General features: G+C 39.6%; 2 protein-coding genes across 4 annotated transcripts; one reads left to right on the top strand and one right to left on the bottom strand.

The window, feature by feature from the left end:
- Positions 1-1,918: 1,918 nt before the first annotated feature.
- LOC107226044 (40S ribosomal protein S3a) lies at positions 1,919-8,186 on the top strand. Of its 2 annotated transcripts, none has more exons than XM_046737114.1 (5): positions 1,919-1,923; positions 6,335-6,438; positions 6,846-7,168; positions 7,609-7,770; positions 7,979-8,186. In XM_046737114.1, the coding sequence occupies exons 2-5, from the start codon at positions 6,384-6,386 to the stop codon at positions 8,129-8,131; spliced, it is 693 nt and encodes a 230-aa protein (XP_046593070.1). In that variant the 5' UTR covers positions 1,919-1,923; positions 6,335-6,383; the 3' UTR covers positions 8,132-8,186. The 2 variants fall into 2 exon arrangements, with proteins under 2 accessions (XP_046593070.1, XP_015522202.1); XM_015666716.2 differs by lacking the exon at positions 1,919-1,923 and adding an exon at positions 5,546-5,703.
- A 1,958-nt stretch (positions 8,187-10,144) lies between these two features.
- On the bottom strand, positions 10,145-21,488 carry LOC107226043 (putative fatty acyl-CoA reductase CG5065). 2 transcript variants are annotated; one of them, XM_015666715.2, is made up of 9 exons: positions 21,278-21,488; positions 18,310-18,536; positions 13,859-14,022; positions 13,315-13,450; positions 12,610-12,809; positions 11,749-12,001; positions 11,431-11,621; positions 11,043-11,300; positions 10,145-10,418 (listed from the first exon to the last, which is right to left on the bottom strand). In XM_015666715.2, the coding sequence occupies exons 2-9, from the start codon at positions 18,523-18,525 to the stop codon at positions 10,283-10,285; spliced, it is 1,554 nt and encodes a 517-aa protein (XP_015522201.1). In that variant the 5' UTR covers positions 18,526-18,536; positions 21,278-21,488; the 3' UTR covers positions 10,145-10,282. The 2 variants fall into 2 exon arrangements, with proteins under 2 accessions (XP_015522201.1, XP_046593054.1); XM_046737098.1 differs by lacking the exon at positions 21,278-21,488 and adding an exon at positions 19,623-19,796.
- Between the last annotated feature and the right edge of the window lie 1,510 nt (positions 21,489-22,998).

Here is a 22,998-nt window from a genome sequence, read left to right as displayed (position 1 = left end):
TCTATCCTGTTGATCCCACGTAGTTTTCGCTGCGTTTTCTGAGCTCCTGGGGGTCCAATTGGTCAGAAAAGGGTCATACAAATCGAATCGGAGACTAAAAGTTTTTCGCCCAAAAAAACAGCAAGGCTTACCCCTTTGTATTTTTGGCGAAAATTTTCGCGATGTTAAAAAGTGCTGGAATAAATTCTTTCACGCACTATTCCGACGTAATTTTGCGAGAAAAATCGATTGGGCGCAGTCCCAATACGCTGCGATCAACGCATCAAAAGTTACAGCCAAAAAACGAAAACCTGAGATTTCGACATTTTTCAGCAGGTGCTTTTTCCTTCGTGATTTCTATCCTGTTGATCCCACGTAGTTTTCGCTGCGTTTTCTGAGCTCCTGGGGGTCCAATTGGTCAGAAAAGGGTCATACAAATCGAATCGGAGACTAAAAGTTTTTCGCCCAAAAAAACACCAAGGCTTACCCCTTTGTATTTTTGGCGAAAATTTTCGCGATTTTAAAAAGTGCTGAAATAAATTCTTTCACGCACTATTCCGACGTAATTTTGCGAGAAAAATCGATTGGGCGCAGTCCCAATACGCTGCGATCAACGCATCAAAAGTTACAGCCAAAAAACGAAAACCTGTGATTTCGACATTTTTCAGCAGGTGCTTTTTCCTTCGTGATTTCTATCCTGTTGATCCCACGCTGTTTTCGCTACGTTTTCTGAGTTCCTTGGGGTCCAATTGGTCAGGAAAGGGTCATTTAAATCGAATCTGAGACCAAAAATTTTCAGCTCCAAAAATGAAGAGAAAAACAACGCTAATTATTGCCACAGAACCTTGCTGCGAGTGAAAATCTAGCCTTGGGTTGCTACCGTCATGTCTGTAAGCTCGATGGTACCGAGCTGGATGGGGAATAATTTTTTCCGGCATGTTGCCCATCCACCAGGTGAATTACCCACAAATCCTGAATATCCCTAGAATCCTGTAGAAGCACGTGCTGCTTTAAAGTCTTTCATACTTGTCATGTGTACTATAAATTATTTGCATTCAGTTTTCGCGCAAGCACAGATCTATCAGCTATCAATGCACTAATACAATTTCTATAATCCTTTATAATTTTCTCATAATCTTCTTGCTAAAATATGTCGATAAACAAATTATATTAATTCTCCCACAGTATTTTTGATGTGTTCTAATACTGAAAATATTTATTAGTATTCGAGGTATCAACCGAGGTAGTTAGCGGTGATCATCGGTGGTGGTTGGGGTGGTTGCGGGTGATCGAGGTGAACGAGGAGGAGGACGAGAAAGACGAGGAGAATGAGGATTTGTGCACAGTGAGTAAAACATTTTCATAATATTTAATGGCAATTGTAATTATAGGTATCATAAGATCATTTGAAAATTAAAAATTATTCGAAATCAATATTAAAAATCTTTTATAAACTATGACTAGTTTAGTGAAAATTTTAATTTATTTATGAATATATCCACACATGAGCCATCATTAGGTTTAAAATTCATTCATTCATCCATTCCACAATTCATCCATTCCAGGTGTATATTGTTTAAAACAGTGTATATGGTTAAAACTGGTGAATATTCTCGAGATTATAAATAATTGTCAATAACTGTCTTCCGTCAAGGCACTATATTTCTTTATTGCACTTTTATTATTTCTCGTTCTATATCGTCTCTTTTTAAATTTGGGCTTGGGTTTTCGAGTGTTTAATTTTTAATTTAATAGGTATGTCCTCGTAGTTTAGATTCACTTTATTATTTTTAAATGGTCGATTTTGGATCGATTACGAGTTTTTTTCAGAGAGGAAAACCTCCGCACCTCCTTCCTCCTGGAGAGACGTAGACCAAGCATCCTAATTTTCTCCTTAAATTTGCGACCAGGTGCCCCACTCCCTGGGTCTAACCTCATCCGATCGTGCCGTGTACAATGAGTGGTTATATTTGAATCATTACAGTATTTTATCTTGAATTTTCTTAACTTGTCATGTTTACAATTAATTATTTCAATTCATTCATCGCGCAAGCCCAAAATCGGTATCTATCAATGCGCTAATAAAATTCCTCTAATTCTTTATAATTTTCTTGAAGTCTTCTTGGTCAAATCTGTCAACAGAAAAGTTATATTAATCCTTACACAATATTTATGATCTATGATAATAATATGATGTGTTCTAATTTTTACTGAAAATGTTTATCAGTATTCAGGGAATAACCCGAGGTGGTTAGAGGTGGTCGTTGGAAGTGATTAGCAGTGGTTGGAGGTAGCTGAAGGTGATTTGAGCTGGTTCGAGGTCGTTGGAGGTAGTTGGCGGTGGTAAGAGATAAACAGAGGTGGTCGAGAACGAGAAGGAGGACAATGGAGGAAGAGGAGGAGAACCACGAGGTGGACAAGAAGGACGGGGGTCGTCGCAGGTGATTCAAGGTGGTAAGGTAGTCTGGGGTGTTGGGGTGGCGGGATGTTAGGGTGTTGGGATGGCGGTGTGGCGGGGTGGTGGGGTGTTGGGGTGTTGGAGAGGCGAGGTAGTGGGGCCTAAACTACCCTACCCTACCCTACCCGACCCTACCCTACCCTACCCTACCCTACCCTAGCATACCCTACCCTACCCTACAACCTACCCTACCCCACCCCATCCTCATACTCTAATCTACCCTTCCCGCCCCCTCGCCCCTGCCCTTCCCCCTTCCTCCTTCCCCTCCACCTCCTTCCCCTCCCCGCCCCTTCTCCCACCATCCTACTCCTACTCCTACTCCATCTCCAACTCCTACTCCATCTCCAACTCCAACTCCTACTACTCCTAATTCTACTCCAACTCCTACCCCTACTCCTACTTCTTCTAATCCTACTCCAACTTCTAATCCAACTCCTACTCCTACTACTCCTGCCTACCACCCCCTACTACTTCCGACCACCTCCGTCCTCCTCGTCCACCTAGTACTCCTCCTCGTCTTTGTCCTCGTCCTCCTTTCCCGCCTTCTCCTCCTTCTCCAGCCACCTCCTATTACCGCCAGCCATACCCAACCACCTCCAAAGACCACCGATAACTACCTCGGGTTATACCTTGAAGAGTAATAAATAGTTTCAGTATAAGAACACTCCAAGAATATTGTGTAAGGATTAATATAAATAATTAATTGATTAATAATGTAATAAATTTTACTAGCACATTTATAGCTACTGAATATGTGCTGGCGCAACAAATGAATTGAAATAATTTATTGTAAACATGACAAGTTTGAAATCTTTCAGATGAAACATAATCACAATTGCCATTAAATATTATGAAAATGTTTTACACACCATGCACAAATCCTCGTCCTCCTCCTTGACCACCTTCGACCACCTCCAACCACCGCCAACCACCTCCAACGACCACCGCTAACGACCTCAGGTTATACCTCGAATACAAATAAATATTTTCAGCATTAGAACACATCAAAAATATTATGCAAGGATTAGTATAATTTTTATATCGACACATCTTACCAAGAAGATTATGAGAAATTTATAAAAAATTGTAAAAATTTTATCAGCGCTCTGACAGCTACTGAATTTGGGTTTGCGCCAAAAATAAATTGCAATAATTCATTGTAAACATGAAACAGGAACCCCGGAGCGCTTGTCCTGGAAGTCGAGCTCCACCAGGTAGCGGACCTGGAGCGCAGGAACCACGGTAGGCTTGTCCTGGAAGTTAAGTTTCACCCGGTAGTAGACCTTGAGCGCAGAAACTACGGAGCGCTTGTCCTGGAAGTCAATTTTCACCAGATGCGTACCTGGAGCGCAGAAACCACGGATCGCCTGTTTTGGAAGTCGAGTTTCACCAGGTAGTAGACCCGGCGCGCAGAAATTACGGAGCGCTTGTCCCGGAAGTCAAGCTGCACCAGGAAACGGACCCGGAGCGCAGGATTCAGGAGGTAGAGAACCCGGTTCTCGAAATCTGCGGAGCGCGATTCTCATCCGTCAGCTCTACTGCGCGGTTGTTTCCAGACTGAGGAATTCGGCTAGCAAATTTTCAAGCAGTCGATGACGTCAAGAGAAAAAAAAATTAGAGTGACGTCACTTTCTGAACATCCGAACATCCAAACTTTGGTTTCGGACTTTAATACTATGTATGATGTATGATGCATGATGTATGATGATATGATATGATGTATAATGATTTTAGTTTTCACAATTCGTACAAGAAATACGCACTCTATCCTTCCTAGCGATTCCAGACTCAAGCGGCCAGGCCCTTCGATAGTCAGCCGTTGACTAAAGATATATTCTTCAGTTAACGGTTCAGATAATAACGCTGCCGTTCTGCGACAGTTGGATGATAAAAAATTTTTCTCGTACCCTTCAAATGTGTGTTAAAATACACTTTTAAGAAGCTTCGTTCTTTCTCTCCCGATCACCTTATTAGATCTATAAATCGCTACACTGAGTTAAATACTGTCTCATATACGGAGCATACATTTCATCTCGATCAAAGTTAGCGCATCCGTGATGTATTACAGTTATTCTGAATTTTTTTCCATACGAACACGTTTCGAAAAACAATTCTGCTTCTCTACCCAACGTAGATACTTCACTTGCGACTAGCTAAATCAGCGTTTCGATTCTATGCCTACGAAAATTCAAGATCAAGAGACAAATGAAAAGTTGTTGGAATAATTATGAATACTAATGTTATGGAATACGTCGAGCGCGAGTCGAATAGAATCCCATTTCGAAATGAATAATTCTTCTCTTTTCATATTATACACGTATTATTGTAGATAATCTAGTTTGTCTTCTGGAAAATTATAAAATTTATAGTATGCATCACGTATGAATCCTAAATGTATCATATATATATCAATATCGTACATGGACCGCATATGCATATATACATTTGGTCTCTGCATCATTATTACATCTGATGTATTATTATTTATCATCTGCGTATAAATTTTTTTCTCGGGTACCTATACTTTAATTAAATCACTGTTTTTCTACAAATGTTTGAAGAAATTTACTCTCATTATTAATTTCTTGTATCGCCGACAAATTGGTAAGTACACACAGGCTATACCTATACTGGCTTGGGCTTACCATTGCGAAGACTGTGTTACTCGGAAGGTTAATGCAGCCAGCATCATGTCGAAATCGGTAACTCTCTGATGATCTGCAATAAGTTCTCAACTCTACCGTCGCGTTGGAACATCTCAGGAAGCGCAAGCGCACGACGATTTTCGGTTGTCACACCAAAGCCCATTAGGGCAACTGTCCAGAACTGTCTGTATCAGCCTTCTGTATATTCTTCAGTCGACGACTGGTCACAAAAATTTACCCAGTGGTAACTTTCTTCATATTCTTTAGTCAACGATGTTGGTGATTCGGTTTCTTATAATGTGAATAATTAACTCCAACGATAAATAATACCTGCATTCTAAACATTCTTACAAAATACATTTCATGTTTCTATCTTTTTCAATCACCCGAATCGATTTTCAAGCGTATCGATACTTCGACCAGTAGATTGGTAGATTCGATAGGCTAGGACATCAGCATGTCGAGTCCATGTAGTCATCCACTCGAGCTTGGCCCATCGACCACGTTTCCGTCCGCAGCGCTGTAAACACATTTTCTCTTTCCGTTTATAACCCTAATCATGGCGGTAGGGAAAAACAAGGGTCTGTCGAAAGGAGGCAAGAAAGGAGTAAAGAAGAAGATGTGAGTGAATAATATTACGATATTTTCTTTACCTAAAGTTTCGTGAGTGAAAATATCTCAATTCTACTTCGATATGTAGAGCGATGCACGTAATTCGAGTGGATTTCCCACGTCCCGTGACTGATCTACCATGCTGTGTTTTCGGCATAATTGATACTATTCGTTTCTTCAACTATGACCTGTCAACTATTTAATTTTTAAACATTGCGACAGGAATTCTACTCCGTTATAAACTTTTTCAAACTATCTTCGACTACTCGGTACTAATTTGTTTCGGACTTGAAAAAGTTCGGGGCTGAAGATTCACGTTCAAGCAGTCGATCAACAGAACTTGAATTTTAAATATCGATTACTTATAGCCCATCCCTATTAAAATGGAATTATTCTGCGACCAAAGTACTTGATTATGCAGAACTTTTTATATTTGTGTTTTTCCAAGTGAATAGCAACTATTTTTGAAAAGCTAGGTTATGGTCGTTGAGGCCTCCGGTATCTTATATATTATCTTACTCCGGCATTGGGTCGCCAAAAACATATTTGAATTGAAATGGCAAGAAACTCGGGAATTAACGCGTTACTGTAATTTCATAGTTTTTATTTCACCTTTTTAGCCAGGTTTATGTATTTTTAGTGTTGACCCTTTCACTCGTAAGGATTGGTACGATGTCAAGGCACCATCAATGTTCACCACCCGCCAAGTGGGTAAGACCCTTGTGAACAGAACTCAGGGAACAAGTAAGTTATCTCAAAATCAAAATGTGATGTAATTTACTAATTTTCATGTGAACTTTTGTTTTCTTTCATTAAAGTTTCTGTCTGTTTCTCTGATTTTCATCTCAGTATTCATCATCCATCAAACTTAATTGCAGTGCAGTTGTCTCAAACAAATTTGAATCGTTCACTTGCAACCCCAGCTTCACACTGGTACTCATTCATGTCTGTGTGACGTTTAGTGTTGCGTAAATCAAAGCAGACGCTTACCACGCCATATCTTGGTCAATAAGAATGGTGAAATTATATGCTGCGACAAATAACATGAAACCTATCGAAATCTCAATGGTGCATTTTTGTGTATAGAAATCTATTTAATGATTGATACTACTGTAATCTCATTCTCTGATTTGCAACTTTTCATTCTACAGAAATTGCCTCCGAGGGTCTCAAATTCCGTGTGTTCGAAGTATCTTTGGCTGATCTTCAGAGCGATAATGATGCAGAAAGATCATTCCGCAAATTTAGACTCATTGCAGAGGATGTACAAGGCCGTAATGTTTTGACCAACTTCCATGGAATGGACTTGACTACCGACAAGCTACGCTCAATGGTCAAAAAATGGCAAACCCTTATTGAAGCTAATGTAGATGTTAAAACAACTGATGGATACCTCCTCAGAATATTCTGTATCGGATTTACCAACAAAGACCAGATGAGTGGAAGAAAGACCTGCTACGCCCAACATGCCCAGGTATCTTAAACATGGTTCAATAAAATCACATAAATCTTTAAGGTTTACACTAACGATCGTGATGCAAATTGCTTCATTATTTGGTATTAAAGTAGCGTCACTTTTAATATTGTAACTATCAAATTTTAATGATGAATGCTTATAAAAGTTTTTAGTGAAACTCGGACATAGTTAATAAATTTCTATTATCTCCAAATTAAGCTGGTTAAAACATTTGAATTGCCATTTATGTTTGGAAAAATTTGTATACTAAAAAAAGTCATACTGTTTGGACTTGCTAATGTTCGTGTTTCTTCGACTAAATAATAATGTGTAATTGTTTCATCTGAGACGGAGTCTTATTAATCAGTATTACTAATTTAGGAACACCAGCAAAAGTATATGCTCCGCCTTATCCAGCTGCAATATATAATCCATTTTAAAATGTTCCATTCTCGCAGGTTCGCAACATCCGGAAGAAGATGGTTGAAATCATCACAAGTGACATTACATCCAGCGACCTCAAGGGGGTCGTCAGCAAGCTATTGCCCGACGCTATTGCTAAAGACATTGAAAAAGCTTGTCAAGGAATTTACCCACTTCACGACGTTTATATTCGCAAGGTTCGTAATGTTTACTTTTCTATTGACATGTTTCAATTGATTTACTTGAACTTGATATAGATACCTTGTGAATGGTTACTGCCTTGTAAAGGATTTTACGCCTGACACTGCTCCCGTGTCATACAATTTTCTAGATTAAATATAAACAATACATAGTTCCATACATATTTTCAATTATTGATGCCTAATTCTACGATACATATTTCAGGTTAAGGTACTGAAGAAGCCGCGTTTTGAACTAAGCAAACTTCTCGAGCTCCACGGTGATGGAGGTGGCGGCAAGAGCGGAGAAGGTGGTGAAGGTGGCTCAAAGGTCGACAGGCCCGAAGGCTACGAACCACCTGTTCAGGAGTCCGTTTAAAACAAACTGTACTTCTATCATCCCTTATAAAAATAAAAACCACTCATCAGTGTAACTGCTGAATTTATTTTTTGAAACGGGTTTCGAATGTGATCTATGCAATTTCAACTCCAGTTTCCCATACGGATATTTCCAATCAATGCACCGTCGACAGACCTATGTTAACGAGTGTTACACCTATTGTCTCGATTTTCATGGGCGTCAAATTAACGCGGCAGCGCCACGCTCATCGGTAGGAATAGCTGCATATGAGAATGGATACTGACGCCGCAGCAGAATGCCGCCCGTCTAAACCCACATGGTTAGGTCAATGGTTCTCAATTACATTTTTATTCGCAGAATTGAAAAAACTAGTATTATTTAAAAGTAAAGAAATGGAGAAAATAACGAAGCGAGATAAAGTAGCTAATAGCGTATTCCAACTGCGCCCTATCGATTGCTCTCACAAAATTACGTAGATACAGTGCATTGGAGAAACGATTAAACTAATTTTCTGAATAATTCTAGAATCGTAATGTATGTAATGCATTGAAATGAGTGAAGTATCGATGTTTCTTTTTACCATTGTTCATTGTTCGGAAGAAAGGCCCTTGACACAAAATTTTCAGTATAGACTGCGGTTATGCGGTAACAAGCGTATGCAAAGGCATTTTACTTATACACAAGTGCATGATTCTGGAATAATGAGACTGAACTACATTATTTTCTTACCTTTTTTTTCATTTCTTCATAAACCAGATGTACCTGTTAGAATTATTGTCTACTTCACCAACAGCCCGACTTTCAACCTGGCTCGTATTCAGAGTAATTGGATTGGAAATAACATTGTTCCTCCCGCTTCACGGGTCAAAGATAGTTATGCCTTTGTGAATGCTATTAAAAATCTCACACTTCCGGACGATTATATTTTGGTTTCGAAAGATGCAGTCTCCTTGTTTACGAATGTTCCACAAGAGGTAGCAATCAACGCTGTCAAGTTACGTTGGTCTCAATTAGCAGATAAGTTAGTAACTCTTTGAGTCACTGCCTTGCCGCCCATTACCTTGATATTTAACTCTTTTCCCGCTTACACGTCGGCGGATTCACACGTGTTTTTTCAAATTATTTTTCGTCCGTCTCGATTATGATAATTTTAAACTTTTAAATTTGTAATACTATGAACTTGAATTTTAAATATTTAGTAGACTAAGATGTACGCTTGGAAAAAACGCATCGCTTTGTTTTTATATTACAACGGTTGGCTAGTCATCCTATTGTGTTTCATCTCGTGATGTTCGTCGTGTTTTCGTTCAGCATTTTTGCAACATACAGCGTTACTATCAGGTATTTACGTCTCGTTTTCCGTTTGGCACACATTGCTTCGATATTGATATATTTTTTTTCTTATACAATAAGTTTAAATCTAAGTTTATTTTCTTTATGTTACCTCTGTGTTTTTATCTTTTTTCCTTCTGTTACCTTTTGTTCATACTTGTCATAGATGTGGTCAATAAATAAATATTCGTTCTGAGAAGGGCCCCTACTCGGGCGGAAACGTCAACAATTCTTCGGTGTTTCGTTTAATGACCTCTATAATGAAGAAAACCATTTCGAATTCAACACTTCTGAGGTCAAGAAAATATTATTCATCATTATTTTCTTACCTCGAATAACTGACTTTTTATTCGATTTCCTTCTCGCTTCTCTATTTTTGGCGTTTCTTCACACTTTCAAGTACCTTATTACTTTTTAGATTAGTATTTTATGACCACTTATTCACCCACGTAGTTCAGACTCGTGGGATTTTGACTACTCAAGGATCAAGGTTGAACATAGACTCAAGACGTGGATCGAACTTTTTTCGGTTATTGTTTGATAGGCAATTCATGATGCCGGGCCGTATTGCTATGGTCTATTACGGTTGTGCTTTCAAATGCAGAGAAACCGTGAAAACCGGAAACTAGACACACAACCTAAAATACAGTTTTAGTTTCACTAGTATATATAATTAGTACGATTAGAGGTAGCCTATTGTGATAGTGATTTATAGAATTTATTTAATTAACCTATGTAAATATACATACATAGATTATCTATTTCATTTGGTACTCATATTGTAATACAAAGGTATTGCAAACTTGTTATAAAAAAAAGAAATGTAATGTACAACAGCTATAAGGATAAAACTCCGGCTATCAGGGCCCATCCACCTACTAACATAGCTCGAAAACTGTCATTCCACGATGCCAACGTGTAGATAATCAGCAAACAGAACAGGACTTTCGTGATAACGTCGACCCAGTACATACTGCAACAAGGAAAGAACATTTCGATACTCAACACCACTTGAAATTGAGAACTTCACATAGATGTCCGGCAATAGGAAATAGAATATGACTGGCGCTTTTTACGTTGTTTGAATTCTTTGTAAAAATGCGACGAATTATATATACGTGATTTGTCAACGTTTGAATTTCAACGAACGAATTTCATCTCGTTATATTCAATTCCTTTTGCTATAACCCTCCTAGAACACAAGACATTTAAAACGGTTGCGACCATTGGATCAGCATGGCTCACTGCTAGAGACTCGCGTTGATTTAACTTTGCAATTTTAAAACTTATAATGATAAACCGAGTATAAATAAGCAATCATACGAATTATGAATGCTTTTTTCAATTAGTCATCATCACTCATTTTATCTATTTTATCGACACGTTACTCTGATCTCAATCAATTAACGGAATGTTTTGAACATATTGTGAAGTCTTTCGTTCGTATGTCGTAACGTGATGTTGCGATTTCTACGAAACGAATTTGATGTGAAATGAAATGAAAATATCCAAAGAAATTTCTGTGTACGTATCGAGCTAGCAATCACAATAAAATATTAATGAGCAAAAACCACGGAGGGTACAATCATACACTTACACTTTCATGTGCCTGCGAGCTGCAGGTAGAGTCTCCGGATACTCTTTAAGAATATAAATCCTTGCCGCCCTAATGCAGTCTTCGAAATAGGCATCAATGTCCATATCGTCACCGTTAAGCACATACAATTTCTGCTCTTTAGGATTGAGCGTCTCTCTGACTTCCCTTATGTTCGCGTTGTCAAAGTCCCACTGATTATTGGCGTAGTACTCGAACACCTCGAATCCTTTCTGAATTCTTCGCTGCACTCTGCACATACTGTAACCATCAAACGATTACTAAACTTATCGAGTCACGCATACATTCCGAACCTGATTTCGCCGACTATGTCTTTCTCAAGATCGTAATCACGCAATTGAGCATCCCATGGATAATTGTCAAGACTCACATTGGCTTGTGTCCCGCGAGGAATATTATAGTGTCAATAAAGTAAGCTGGAAGCATGTGGAAGAAGAATACACAGATGTTGTGCATCAAGCGCGAGCTCTTCATACTTCCTCCTGGGTACCAAACCACTCCGTTCAAAGGTACTTTTTCCGTTATGCGACGACCACGTTCGATAATTTCTGCCCACGACACCTGAAATTAAAAAGAATTCACTTTGTTATACATATCACGCAATTGCATCCACAAATCGAAATGATTTTCCGAAACCTCTAACAATGTATTGATAAAGTAATACTATATTAGACAATTGGAGTGTCACCTTGAACTCGGTGCTGCTTGTGAGATTGTATACGTTTTTCCCACGATCGTTGTTGGACAGATAATTCCACGTGGTAACGAATATCGCGTTTACCGCAACGTCTACAGGGAGGTAGTCGGCGTACCCATTCTGATTGCAGTACATTGTCCTGATGACTCCCTTCCCAGCCCCGATCAGGAGACCCGTTGGTCCATTTATATTGTCTGTCCATCCAGGGAGCGGGTTTCTCCACACCGGAATTATTATGCTGGGACTGGAAGGGAATGAGACCAATTAGAAGGCGATAAAATTCGGTTCGAACATCGAGCTATTTGACGGAGAGTACAAGTACCACCCTAAACTGGCTGCAGATTTCGTTTGGAAAGTGTTGAATCTCTTTGTTTGTCAGGAAAGCTCGCGTTTGTGAAATATCAACGAGAATATCGCAACATGCCCAAAAGTTGGGTTCGATCGGTTGTACGTGGATCGTTTATTCGCATATAAAATTATACTGTACCATTTAAACGTTTCTCTCAAACAATTATTCATGTATACAAAATGCATTTGTACGGTATACCATCTACATTTAGGTAAGGATGAGAATATATCTCTGGCAGTCGGAATCGTTAAAAACAAGGGTTTACGAGGGCGTAATTTACGCGAAAAGAGTCACGTAGCCGCTGAGCGCGCCTGCGAAATTATAATAAAGCCGTGAGAATCGGCGCACACGTTGACGGTGATCGGTCTGAAATTGCAAAATATACCGGACTGCAGACGCGACGCCGGCAGGGACGAAGACAGGGATACCAGACACTCGCCGTTTATGGCCGTTGGCCAAAATAACCTGATGTAACCGAGTGGCGGTAACATAATTATAATCACCGAAGAATAACGGCGGGGATATGAGGCATCGCTTCTTCGACCAAACCCTCGGAAAGTGCCTTGGTGAACGCGTATGTGTTGGGCAGATCCCCCAGGATCTTGTCCGTCATCGCCTCGACCACATCGTCCTCCATCCATTCCACGCACTTTATCACCTTATGCGGATCCGCTGGCGGTGGGTATGGTTTTTCCCCTAGAATCTATGCAGTGACAATGCACGGATTACAACATGTAAATAATGGTAATTACATTCGTTTGGCAGAGCCGTAGGAAAGAGACGCGATTTATCATTATAGGTACGGCCTAACGAACCCGACCATGTTATGAAAAATCGACATCAAATTGGAGAAATTGTTAGTCGCGTATGACGAATAATAGAAAATTCATCATGTATCTGCTTGTCAATTGGCAAATCAACATATACGGTGATTGCAACAGCCATTCAAGCCACAATTGGCACTTATTCCGACGCCATACTGGACCGACTGTATTAAAGCGTAATGCTTCGTAAGCACGAGAATTAGCTAGCATGTGCAACCACTACTGATTTTAAACATTTTTCCAAAACTATAGTCTCGTTTTCAAATTGATAAAAAAAATTATGTTAACAGGCCAAGGCTCAGGCTTTAAGATTTTCTGGCATGTGCGTGATTTCAAGTTGGACAAATTTACAGAAGAATTAAAGCGATAATGAGATATCGTTACCTTTTCCTCGAGATGACAATACGCCGTGCTAATATGAGCGAAGAGAACTAACTTCTTCATTTCTTTGGCAAGTTCTAGCATTAGTTTTGTACCACGTGTATTCAGCAGAACGGCCCTCTTCAACATCTCGTCGAATCTACAGGATACATATGTAAAATTTCAATCCAACCGTATGTGACGTCGTAAAATTGATTTGCACAGTTAAGAGAATGGATGACTTTTGAAAAGTTTGTCATTTGAAAGTATAAGTATAAAAAAATAACGAAGTGATAGAAAGTCGTAGTTGCTAATGAGACACTTTTGCATAATTTTCCTTTACTCTTGCTTAGTCGCCTCAACGCGTATAATTCAATCGTAAAGACAGATCAAGATACAGGCTATCCACGTGTATATATTTACACAGCTCTGCTACTACACATACATGCATTTCAGCTTACAAATTCTACTCAGCAATTTCAAAATCAGGTAAAGACTATGCTTGAATATTTAAAATGCAAATGAGCACAAGCTTTATTTCGTATAGAAACAGCATATTTTAATCAACCTGACAGTAGCGGCTCCGTGATAGACGATGCTAATTTTTTCGCACAACAGTTTTCTGTCTTCCGCTGACAAGCCGAGTCCAGGCATAGAGACGTCCCCGCTGATGATAGAGACCGATTTGTGAAGAGCTGGCAGTCCCCTCTGTTCTTTAACTTTTTCGAAAAGCTGTAACAGATCAATCGAGGTGACAATTTATCCCAACTATTGGTCATTATTCTACAGTTCTACTACACGTTGCCGAGAATGGGGACGTATCGTATAAGTTTCCGTTCGCAACATGTTCACGAGGCGATCAAACCCCACTCATATTACAGTTCGTTCAACTCGAACGCGAACAACTTTTTCCCGTTCAAAAATCCACGTCACGAATACTGTCGAATCGTTCGCATAATCACACTGTAAGTATACTCGTCTCACGTAACGCTCAACATTAATCATTCCTGTCTGACAATGAGAATTTTAGACTGTTCCTAATTCAAACGTTGCATGGGTTTCGGCTTGACTTCGCTAACCGTGCGAGCCAATCTAAGACCCAGCTATATTTAGTGATTGATAATCAGTGAGTTTAATTAATGGCATCAGCCTGTCATTCAAACGTCATCAGAACGTGAGATGCTCCATCGGCACGGGGTTCCAATACCCATTCACGCACAGCGTTGATTTGAATTTTGTTCGGCTAATCCACCGACTTGATGAATCTGTATGTCTCACTTCGTCAGATAGACCAAGAGAAAGCAAGAGTGTAACTATGCAATTTTAAAAGTCTACTTTTATCACGCTCCGAGCTATGCCGACGGATGTATGTACATACCTATGTACGTGCCAATGAGCACGTGGGTTTATTACATAGAGAAAAAAAAACTCCGTTTCGGCTGTTGGTGTGATTCTGATTTAGCATAAATACGTAATACGTGACTCGAAATAACCGATACTGTTGATTCAAAACCGCGGACGTCTCGTTTTGGAATGTTGTTTCATTCCCGGCTATTTCAATAAAAACGAAAAGGTGAGAAAAAGTTTACCGACTCGCAAAAAGAGCGTGTTTCTAGTGAGTATTTGAACAACACACGAAGAAAAGTTTTGCCTACCTGGGTAACGCAAAGTGAAATAAATATTTGAAGATGTAACGATCTTTCACTTATATTACTGAAAAGCAGTGAGATTTTTTTACACCATCTAAACATTCTTTAGCACGGTAAATCATCAGCTACTTCCGATGCATGACACATATTTTTTCGGTGTACCTAATTCTATACGCCTTGAAGCTTACACGAGCATATGAAAATCCTCGTTTTTGCTACACTACCTGCTTCCTCATCATCTTTTACCCCCAGACCCATTCCGGTCTGCTGTTATACCTTGGTGACAACCTGCATTGTACGTAACCCAAAATCTAGTTTCATGGTCTCGTTTCATTTTCATTAAATTTCTACAACATAGCGTAATACCGTATTGACTATCTGGGTTATATCATGTATTATACCAAACTTTATTCTATTCAAGCGGAACTCTTGTCGAGTTGCGTGTTTCTCGACATTCCGAATCGTCGGTGAATTATTGCATATTAAGTTGCATCTAAGCCTCAGATCAATTTGCGAGACAGTTTTTTCCTTTGTGCCAAGTACGAGTACTCCTGCGATAAATATGTCAAGTGTTCATAAGTATGAGATTATTATTGGTATTATTTATCGCCAATTCATTCGTATCCGCGAAATGTAACGTTCGTAAACCAAAGTATCTTATAAAGCATAGACGGATATAAATTTTGGCACGGTTCAAGGGAGTTCAAATAGTCGTGAATAATAAATTTCCATTCCGTTTTGTGTTTTTTCTCTGCATGTGTGGCCAGAGCAATGCCATACAGAAACATAAATCCACGTGGCCTATTGGCCTTGATGAACTCGCTTATATATGCGTGGCTAACGCGCCTGCTTACTGCAAAGGTATCGTTAGTGTGGATTGGTATTACCGAGTAACTGGAGAAAATATTGCACAACAGCAGAAGGAACTTTCTCTTTCACTACCAGCCGATGAATTTTTCGCTTTACGCGTCCTTGACTCAGTTAAAACCGTCGATCATATAATCCCAAAGGAGCTGAGGTCAGAAGAGAGATTTCGGACGACCTCTAGCTCTAGTTTTTAATCAATTTCATCCCCTCGCCCAGCGGCCTGAATCTGATATGCAACAGCAGAAGACGCAGCGCACGATTGATCGTGAGTATAACGTAGATCATTTTTTGTACCATTTCGAAAGAATAACGATCTGGCAACGTGCAGGCTATACGGTAATTTAGGACCAATTTATTAGCGGTTAAATTAGAAAGGCGTGAGCGATTAGAAAATGGTCCGGCATGAGAAAACCGGAACGAGGGGCAGTCTTGCCTCTCGGGAATGTCGTCACATGCTTATATATACACCTGATTCTGATTAGGCGAATGAAATGAGGTGCAACATGAACACGTATTTTATATGTGTCACGTATACCTGCCAATGTTGAAAGGGTGACTGCATGTTGGATTATAAGTCGCAGGTGCCATGCTTTCAAGGATTTCTAGGGCATACTCATTCGTAATGCGTCTTGCGTAGCATGCACCCATCTCGTGGTCTGTGAAATTGTGAGTATATACCACTCTTCGCATAGCTAATCCTTTTTAACGCTCCTTGCATTCCTCAAAAACTTTGCGTCCCCACGTGCTACTCTCTGTGCTCAAAGAGTCCTTCAAGTTTCTAACCACTTTTTCTACCCTCTAATTTATAATTGCGTCTGCATTTTCGGTACCCTCTCACCTTATCCCTATCTACTCCTAATCAACTTGATCTAACATCAAATAGTAAATCAATTTGATTTAGAATGTTTAACTGGTTAATTTGAACACCATCCGGGTTTTAAAAATTTTATTTTATGGTTCCGCTTTCTTTGCCGGCACTCTTGAATCGTATGTAATATGCAGCAGCTATTCCCAGTGATCAGTTTTCGCTACTGAATACGTCTTTTCGGAATTATGCTGAATTAATACTTGTTATCACATGGTAATTGATATGCATTGTGGATAGAAAGTATTGGTAAATATGGAAATGAGTGCAAATATTATAACGGATGCTGGAGTATAGAGAGAAATTTGTTTATTTATGTTTTGACAACTTTCAATAATTCTTACAAGAGGAAAGTTAGTAATCAAATTTTAGAATTGCACGTGTAAAACATTTGGAATGCTTATTGAATTAAAGTTTGAATAATGCATGAATGTATGGATATTTTTGGCCGCATATTTAAAAACCAAAACTTAACACGCTGTTCGTGTATAGTGAATACATCACATGCATGTAATAAATTATACACTGATCATGCATATCAACTTCAATAACGACTCTCTATTAAAAACGACCAACACTCATTCCACTTTTTCATTTTACTTATTCATTTTAACAATACCATATTCGAAAGCGACAATAGACAAGAAATTGCGTCACAGACGCACCGTATGGGTTATTTACCTATTTTTACCATTTACCATTACCTATACGTTCGAGCGAAATTGTATAGGATAATTTTATTACCCGTATTACACGTACGCGTAATTATATGTATAAATTACGATGTTCGTTATGCGACTCTCCTATCTCTTGTATATTCTTGCAAAATACTGAAAATGCGCCTATACTTCTCTGAACCGTGCGTAATCCGAAATTGTCACTACGGCCACGCAGAGCCGGAAACTGATATCTGTGAAGTTTGTTCGAGGACGCGTAAACATTCTTGAGTCCGAATTTCTCTGACGAGCCCTTCCTTTTGCGTTTGCTGGGATTATTTGTTCAAAGATTTTACCATACCCTTATTGGTGCATTTACGAAATAGATAAATTAAATCAATTCGCAATTTTTCCGGGATCGATAGTGAACTATCTGGCATTTGCTATTTAGAAAAGTATTCATTTCGAAATCTTGGCGTGTGAGTTGATTATTTTGGCAAAAAGACAAGGAATGCAGTTCACGCGTAAACACATCGAAGTTTCGTAGAAAATTTACTTTCCCTCATGCGTCGCGAATTTCTTGGTAGAATGGAGCACGGGTATGAATTATCAAGTTTCATACACGTTAAGATGCAACGATTATTCAGCTCGACGATGAAATAAGAGTGACATACTATATAAAGGACTCCTCCGTGCAGTAGACGAGCAGAGACACCATAATAATACATCACGTAACATGTGCCTCTCGTCTATGGCAAGATCTAAGAAAGCTTGTCATCATAATTTCCGCTCTAATGCAAAACGGTGTTTCAACTTTGACTTGCCCAACAGTATTATACATCTCATGAGTTACGGTGGAGAAGAAAAGTTCTCCAGAAAAAGGTGGGTCGCGTTACCATTTCGCAATTGTATTTCGCAACAAACATGAGCGTTAGAAACTCTGGTACCGGTGAACACTGGTCTCCAAAGGACCTCGACTTACCGGTCCATTGAATATTTCGTCCAGTCGAAGTTTCGGGTCCTTCCCCTTCTTCGGCCTGATCAGCAAGTGGATCGTTCCAATTTCCGGTATGCAACGAAGGAATCTTTCGAGCATCACTTTTCCTAGGAATCCGGTACCACCGGTGATGAAAATGTCTCGTCCCTTGAAGGTTTCGGCGATCCTATCGGGAATATCGTCCATGTTTGCTTCTGTCATTTTTTCCCTTCCTGAAGCAAGGAAAAAATCTTAAAATATGCACGTACAAAATTTTCTCTGAATTGCCTGTGTCGTCATGCGTTGACGAATGTCACTGCTTCAGCATACAATACAGCTGCAGCGAAGTGCGGTCGCAATTCTGTTTACACTCATTGCTGCATTTTGCTCACATAATTATGTAATGTCTGTAATTAGCCACGAAGTTCGTTTCACGCTGGAGATCCGCGAGAAACACCTTTCTCAAATTACTAGGAATCGCATTACCTTCGATGGTATAATTAAATTTTCGACACTTCTCTACCGGAGCTGAAAAGGAACAACCAAACTAACGAAGTTATACCACAGGTTACGATTTAGAGTATTCGGTATGCACTACACGAATCTGTTTATCGATTGTCGTTCATGCTACAAGTCTACCTTGTAGCTTCGCAAATCATCTGATTGGCGAATCATGGTTTTATATGAAAAAACATTTATCGCATTCGAGCCACAATTATATATGTTCATACAAGCAGCTGCGAAATAACATTGAATCTATTTGACGAATAACTGCCCAAGGTGAGAAAGCATTTGATCAAGGTTATATGTATAGTATAAACAATTGCGTAATATTCTAAACCATTTAGTTTTCGAACTCTCCCGGATCACGGAGGTGGAAAGCAAATAAGCGATGTTGAATATAATTGACCAGTTGGAACAAGCGCCTGATACCAACTTCTAATGAGTGGACGTCAAGCAACTTTAAAAGCCGAGTCACTGTGCTTATTACTATTCGACAGCTATTTGCCACAGGTTTCAACCTCCCGCTGTGGAATCAATACTGCGTAAATTAAACCTTTCGAATTAGTCTAAAATTACGGAATGAAGATATTGAGAAACAAACAGGAGGAAAGAAAAGAGATCTTCGACTGTTACATGTTGATCGGTTTTGATTGTTTCGAAAAGTTAACGCTAGTCTGTATGACTGATCTGCGAAAGTAAATGAGTAACTGATTAAACGGCATAACAGATCGTGCACGGCTAACTTTGCAGCCCAGATTCAACCTGTCAGACGGCAAGTTCTGTCTCACATGACGCTTCCTCGATGTAACAGTTACCTTTTGTCCCAGAATCCAACTGGTTTACCAGTAAGCCAGTCGCTGCTGTTAACTACTACGCAATCGGCTGACGCTTTCAATGATCTTTCCCTCTATCCTGATTTTCCTATTGAATCGCACGCACGAATTGAAGAGAAGAGTTCCGAGTATATTATACCACCTATTTCGCAACTATGCTTGGTTTCACATGTGCACTTTTCTTTTTCTTTGTGATACATTGCTGGGAATAAATTTGCATGTGCTCATGCGGCGAAACGAGTGCTTGACGCTAACCGATTCACGTGTATAATTTCCACTTGTTTCTGGTCACACATATTGATACAGGGAACTAGTTATGCCAGAAGTGTGGAACATTATAGCAGTCACGAATTGTTGTGCCGAGAGGCAAGTGGTGCGCGTAAAAAACGTGAGACAGCTGGTAGAAGGAAAAGTCAAGGTAAACAGGTGTTAAAAAAGCAAATCGAAGAAAATCAATCACGGCGCAACGGTTAGAATAAGTTTTATATACACCGTACGTGATGTTATCTAACATTTGAACTTGGGCAATAATTACAACGAATAAGATTGAAGAATCCATTTTTTTTTTTTGCATTGAAGGTGACAAAAGAACGTTAACGAGCTGCTTCACTGATTAATGGAAGGTATGAAGACGACAAAAAATTAATTTTGCATGTTTTTCACCACTTGTGCATAGCTTCTTCATGTTCCGAACACAGGTCTAGATACTACTAATAAACAATATATGCACTCAGTAGTTAAGCACATTATTCGAGCTCTTTCGCCGATCAAATGTGCAGGATTAAAGCTTGTACTAGATTTGTTTTTTAGACGGTTCCTAGTGTTTGAAATGGGTTAATAAATTCTGTTCTCTATTCTGATTTATATTAAACTTTTATGTGATGTGCCTCATTCGAGGTACTCGACAAGACTGACGAACTGAGGGGCTGTACGAGAGGGGATTATACATATATACCCGTTGCTCTAAACAGTGAATAATACGAGTATATACAAATATCAACTGAGATAAATATCGACATGACACCTTTGTATATACGGACTGTAGAGATTATTTTTGTATACTTTAATATGACGTCAACACCTAGAAAACAACAAAAGCTCACACAGTCTAGACTAAACACCATTGCTTATGAAGTCTCGAGTTTTGAAAACGCTGAAGGCCTATATTTATAGATTTCTTTTGTCAGTCAGTAAAGAGTATGGTGCAAAATAGTCCGATGCCTTTGGTGAACAAACTCATAACAGGATTGATTAGTAGTGTAAAAAACGATTGAACAATCCAAAATTACGTTTTAATGACGATAAATATTCTCTCCTGATATTTTCGCATGGATCTTTATTTCACGATGTTATTAACGATGTAGAGAAACAACCACGTAACACACTCCTGGAGTCAGTAAATGTCTTGAAATGTGCGGTAGAAGTTGTCGTCTCAAGCTGTTGCTATACACGCATGACGCAACCAATCCGTGCAAAGAGCGCGCATGATACGTTTAGTGTTGTGCAATGAAATCGCGTTTTTCGTCATTCGTCAAATGCGCGTACTGGCGATTTCTGTCGATAATTTCATTAAATTCGCTCTCACACTCGACGTCGTTCTCATGAAGAAATTAAAAATGAAATTAAACTTCACTTACTGGTGATGCGTTTATTATACTGCGCGAGTGCAAAGGCAAGAGCGAAAACCTTGCTGCGATTCCACGTGAAAACTTGTTAACGGCGCGTATTGTACGTGCAATGAATTCCTCCGGCGAGTTACGACATCCACCTGATCTGATCAGATGGTGAGCCTGGCACAGACTGAGCACTAAACTGGCATTGTGGTTGGCTTACGATCTCGCAGAACCTTGCATTCGGTAAGGCCCAGCCTCCACCTCTCCTCAATTCTTCTTTGGGCCTCCCGCCAGTCTTCGTGCCGCTTTTCTGCAATTCCGTAACAGAAATACCACGCGCTGCATGCAGTCTCTGGGTGTACAAACTTTGCGGCCCGATCGCAGACGTCTGTAAACCAAAAAAATCCACTCAAGGTGCTTGAAAAAAACTATTAAATATACTGCGTAATATACCCCGAGGAACTTACTTGTGATCATTAAAAACAATTCCCCTGCAATACGATCTGCTACACCGGCAAATGTACTAACTTTTTTCACACAGTCACAATTCTCCAGACTTTATTATCTGTGCACTGATTTTTATTCAAGGAAAAGGTAGTTTGTCAAAATTTCGGGAAAATCAGATCTTCTACAGTCAATCACTGGATGTTACACGTCATCTGAGGACTGATCCTATATCGCGTTTGCACGAACGTCGAAAGTTGTAAACACTTAGCTTTTTAGGCGTTCAGTAATGGTGTAATCGTAAATAAACAATTCTTGCAGTAATTCAGTTTGTTCGTCGTTAAATAACGCCCAACAACTATGCAGTGAGTACTGGAACGAACCCTATACCGCGGAAATGAAATTGTGATTGCACCAACGGAAACCACGTTCCTTTCGTACGAATGCGGGCGTATAAATTTTCATGTTCAATATTTCCAAAATTTCAGGAACGTTCGCTACGTTGCATCAAATATTTGGAACAGGCAAGCATCATTTTTTCATCGCGCACACCGATATATCGTACCCCCCGGTATTAAGGAAATACAAGGCACGTGGTTAATCTAAGAAAACAAAACATTCGCGTAGTGATCAGCGCTGTTTCTTCGCAGGTCTAACAATAAATACTGCGATGTGGGCATTTTGCGTAAAATGTGACCGCTAAGGTTGGCAGTACTTTCCAAGATCGACGGGCAAGCTAAGCCGGCGTATGCGAAGCTGCCCGACCTCTATTCATTCAATGATGCAATTTTACTTTCGTGCGCGACGACCGCGCGAGTAGCGAACGCGAGTCAATTGGAGAGTGAATGATTTCGACACGTCACGATGCCGACGAATCAGCTTTCCAGAAGCTGCGGTCATACTTCCAACAAAATTTCCGAACAGCTGTAATTAATTTTCAAAAACCGTCCCCTCCTCTATTTGCCTTGCCTTGACTCGCTTTAAAGTTTCTTCAATCGACAATACGACCATGTTGATTCCCCTTAAACTATACCATGATAATCCCTGACTTACGTAACAGAACTTTCTAAGAATTAGGATACCTCGAATCTCTACCGGACTTCAACTTTGCTCGATTTACGAGTCTTGCAGTAAAAATCATTCTGTTGGTCACCTGCAATGATGCTATTATCTCGGCATGTTTCTCGCGACAATATCGTTTCATCGAAGGTGTTTTACGGCTTCCCGTTAATATAATACCTACAATAGATCGTTGGACCGTTTGATATTTCCCGGCGATCACATCAGCCCGGTAGGAATAG

The sequence above is a fragment of the Neodiprion lecontei genome, chromosome 4 (assembly GCF_021901455.1).
Source record: "Neodiprion lecontei isolate iyNeoLeco1 chromosome 4, iyNeoLeco1.1, whole genome shotgun sequence".
In the NCBI taxonomy this organism is placed as follows: Eukaryota; Metazoa; Arthropoda; class Insecta; order Hymenoptera; family Diprionidae; genus Neodiprion; species Neodiprion lecontei.
The sequence above is the reverse complement of the archived record's forward strand: the minus strand, read 5'-3'. Positions and strand labels throughout refer to the sequence as shown.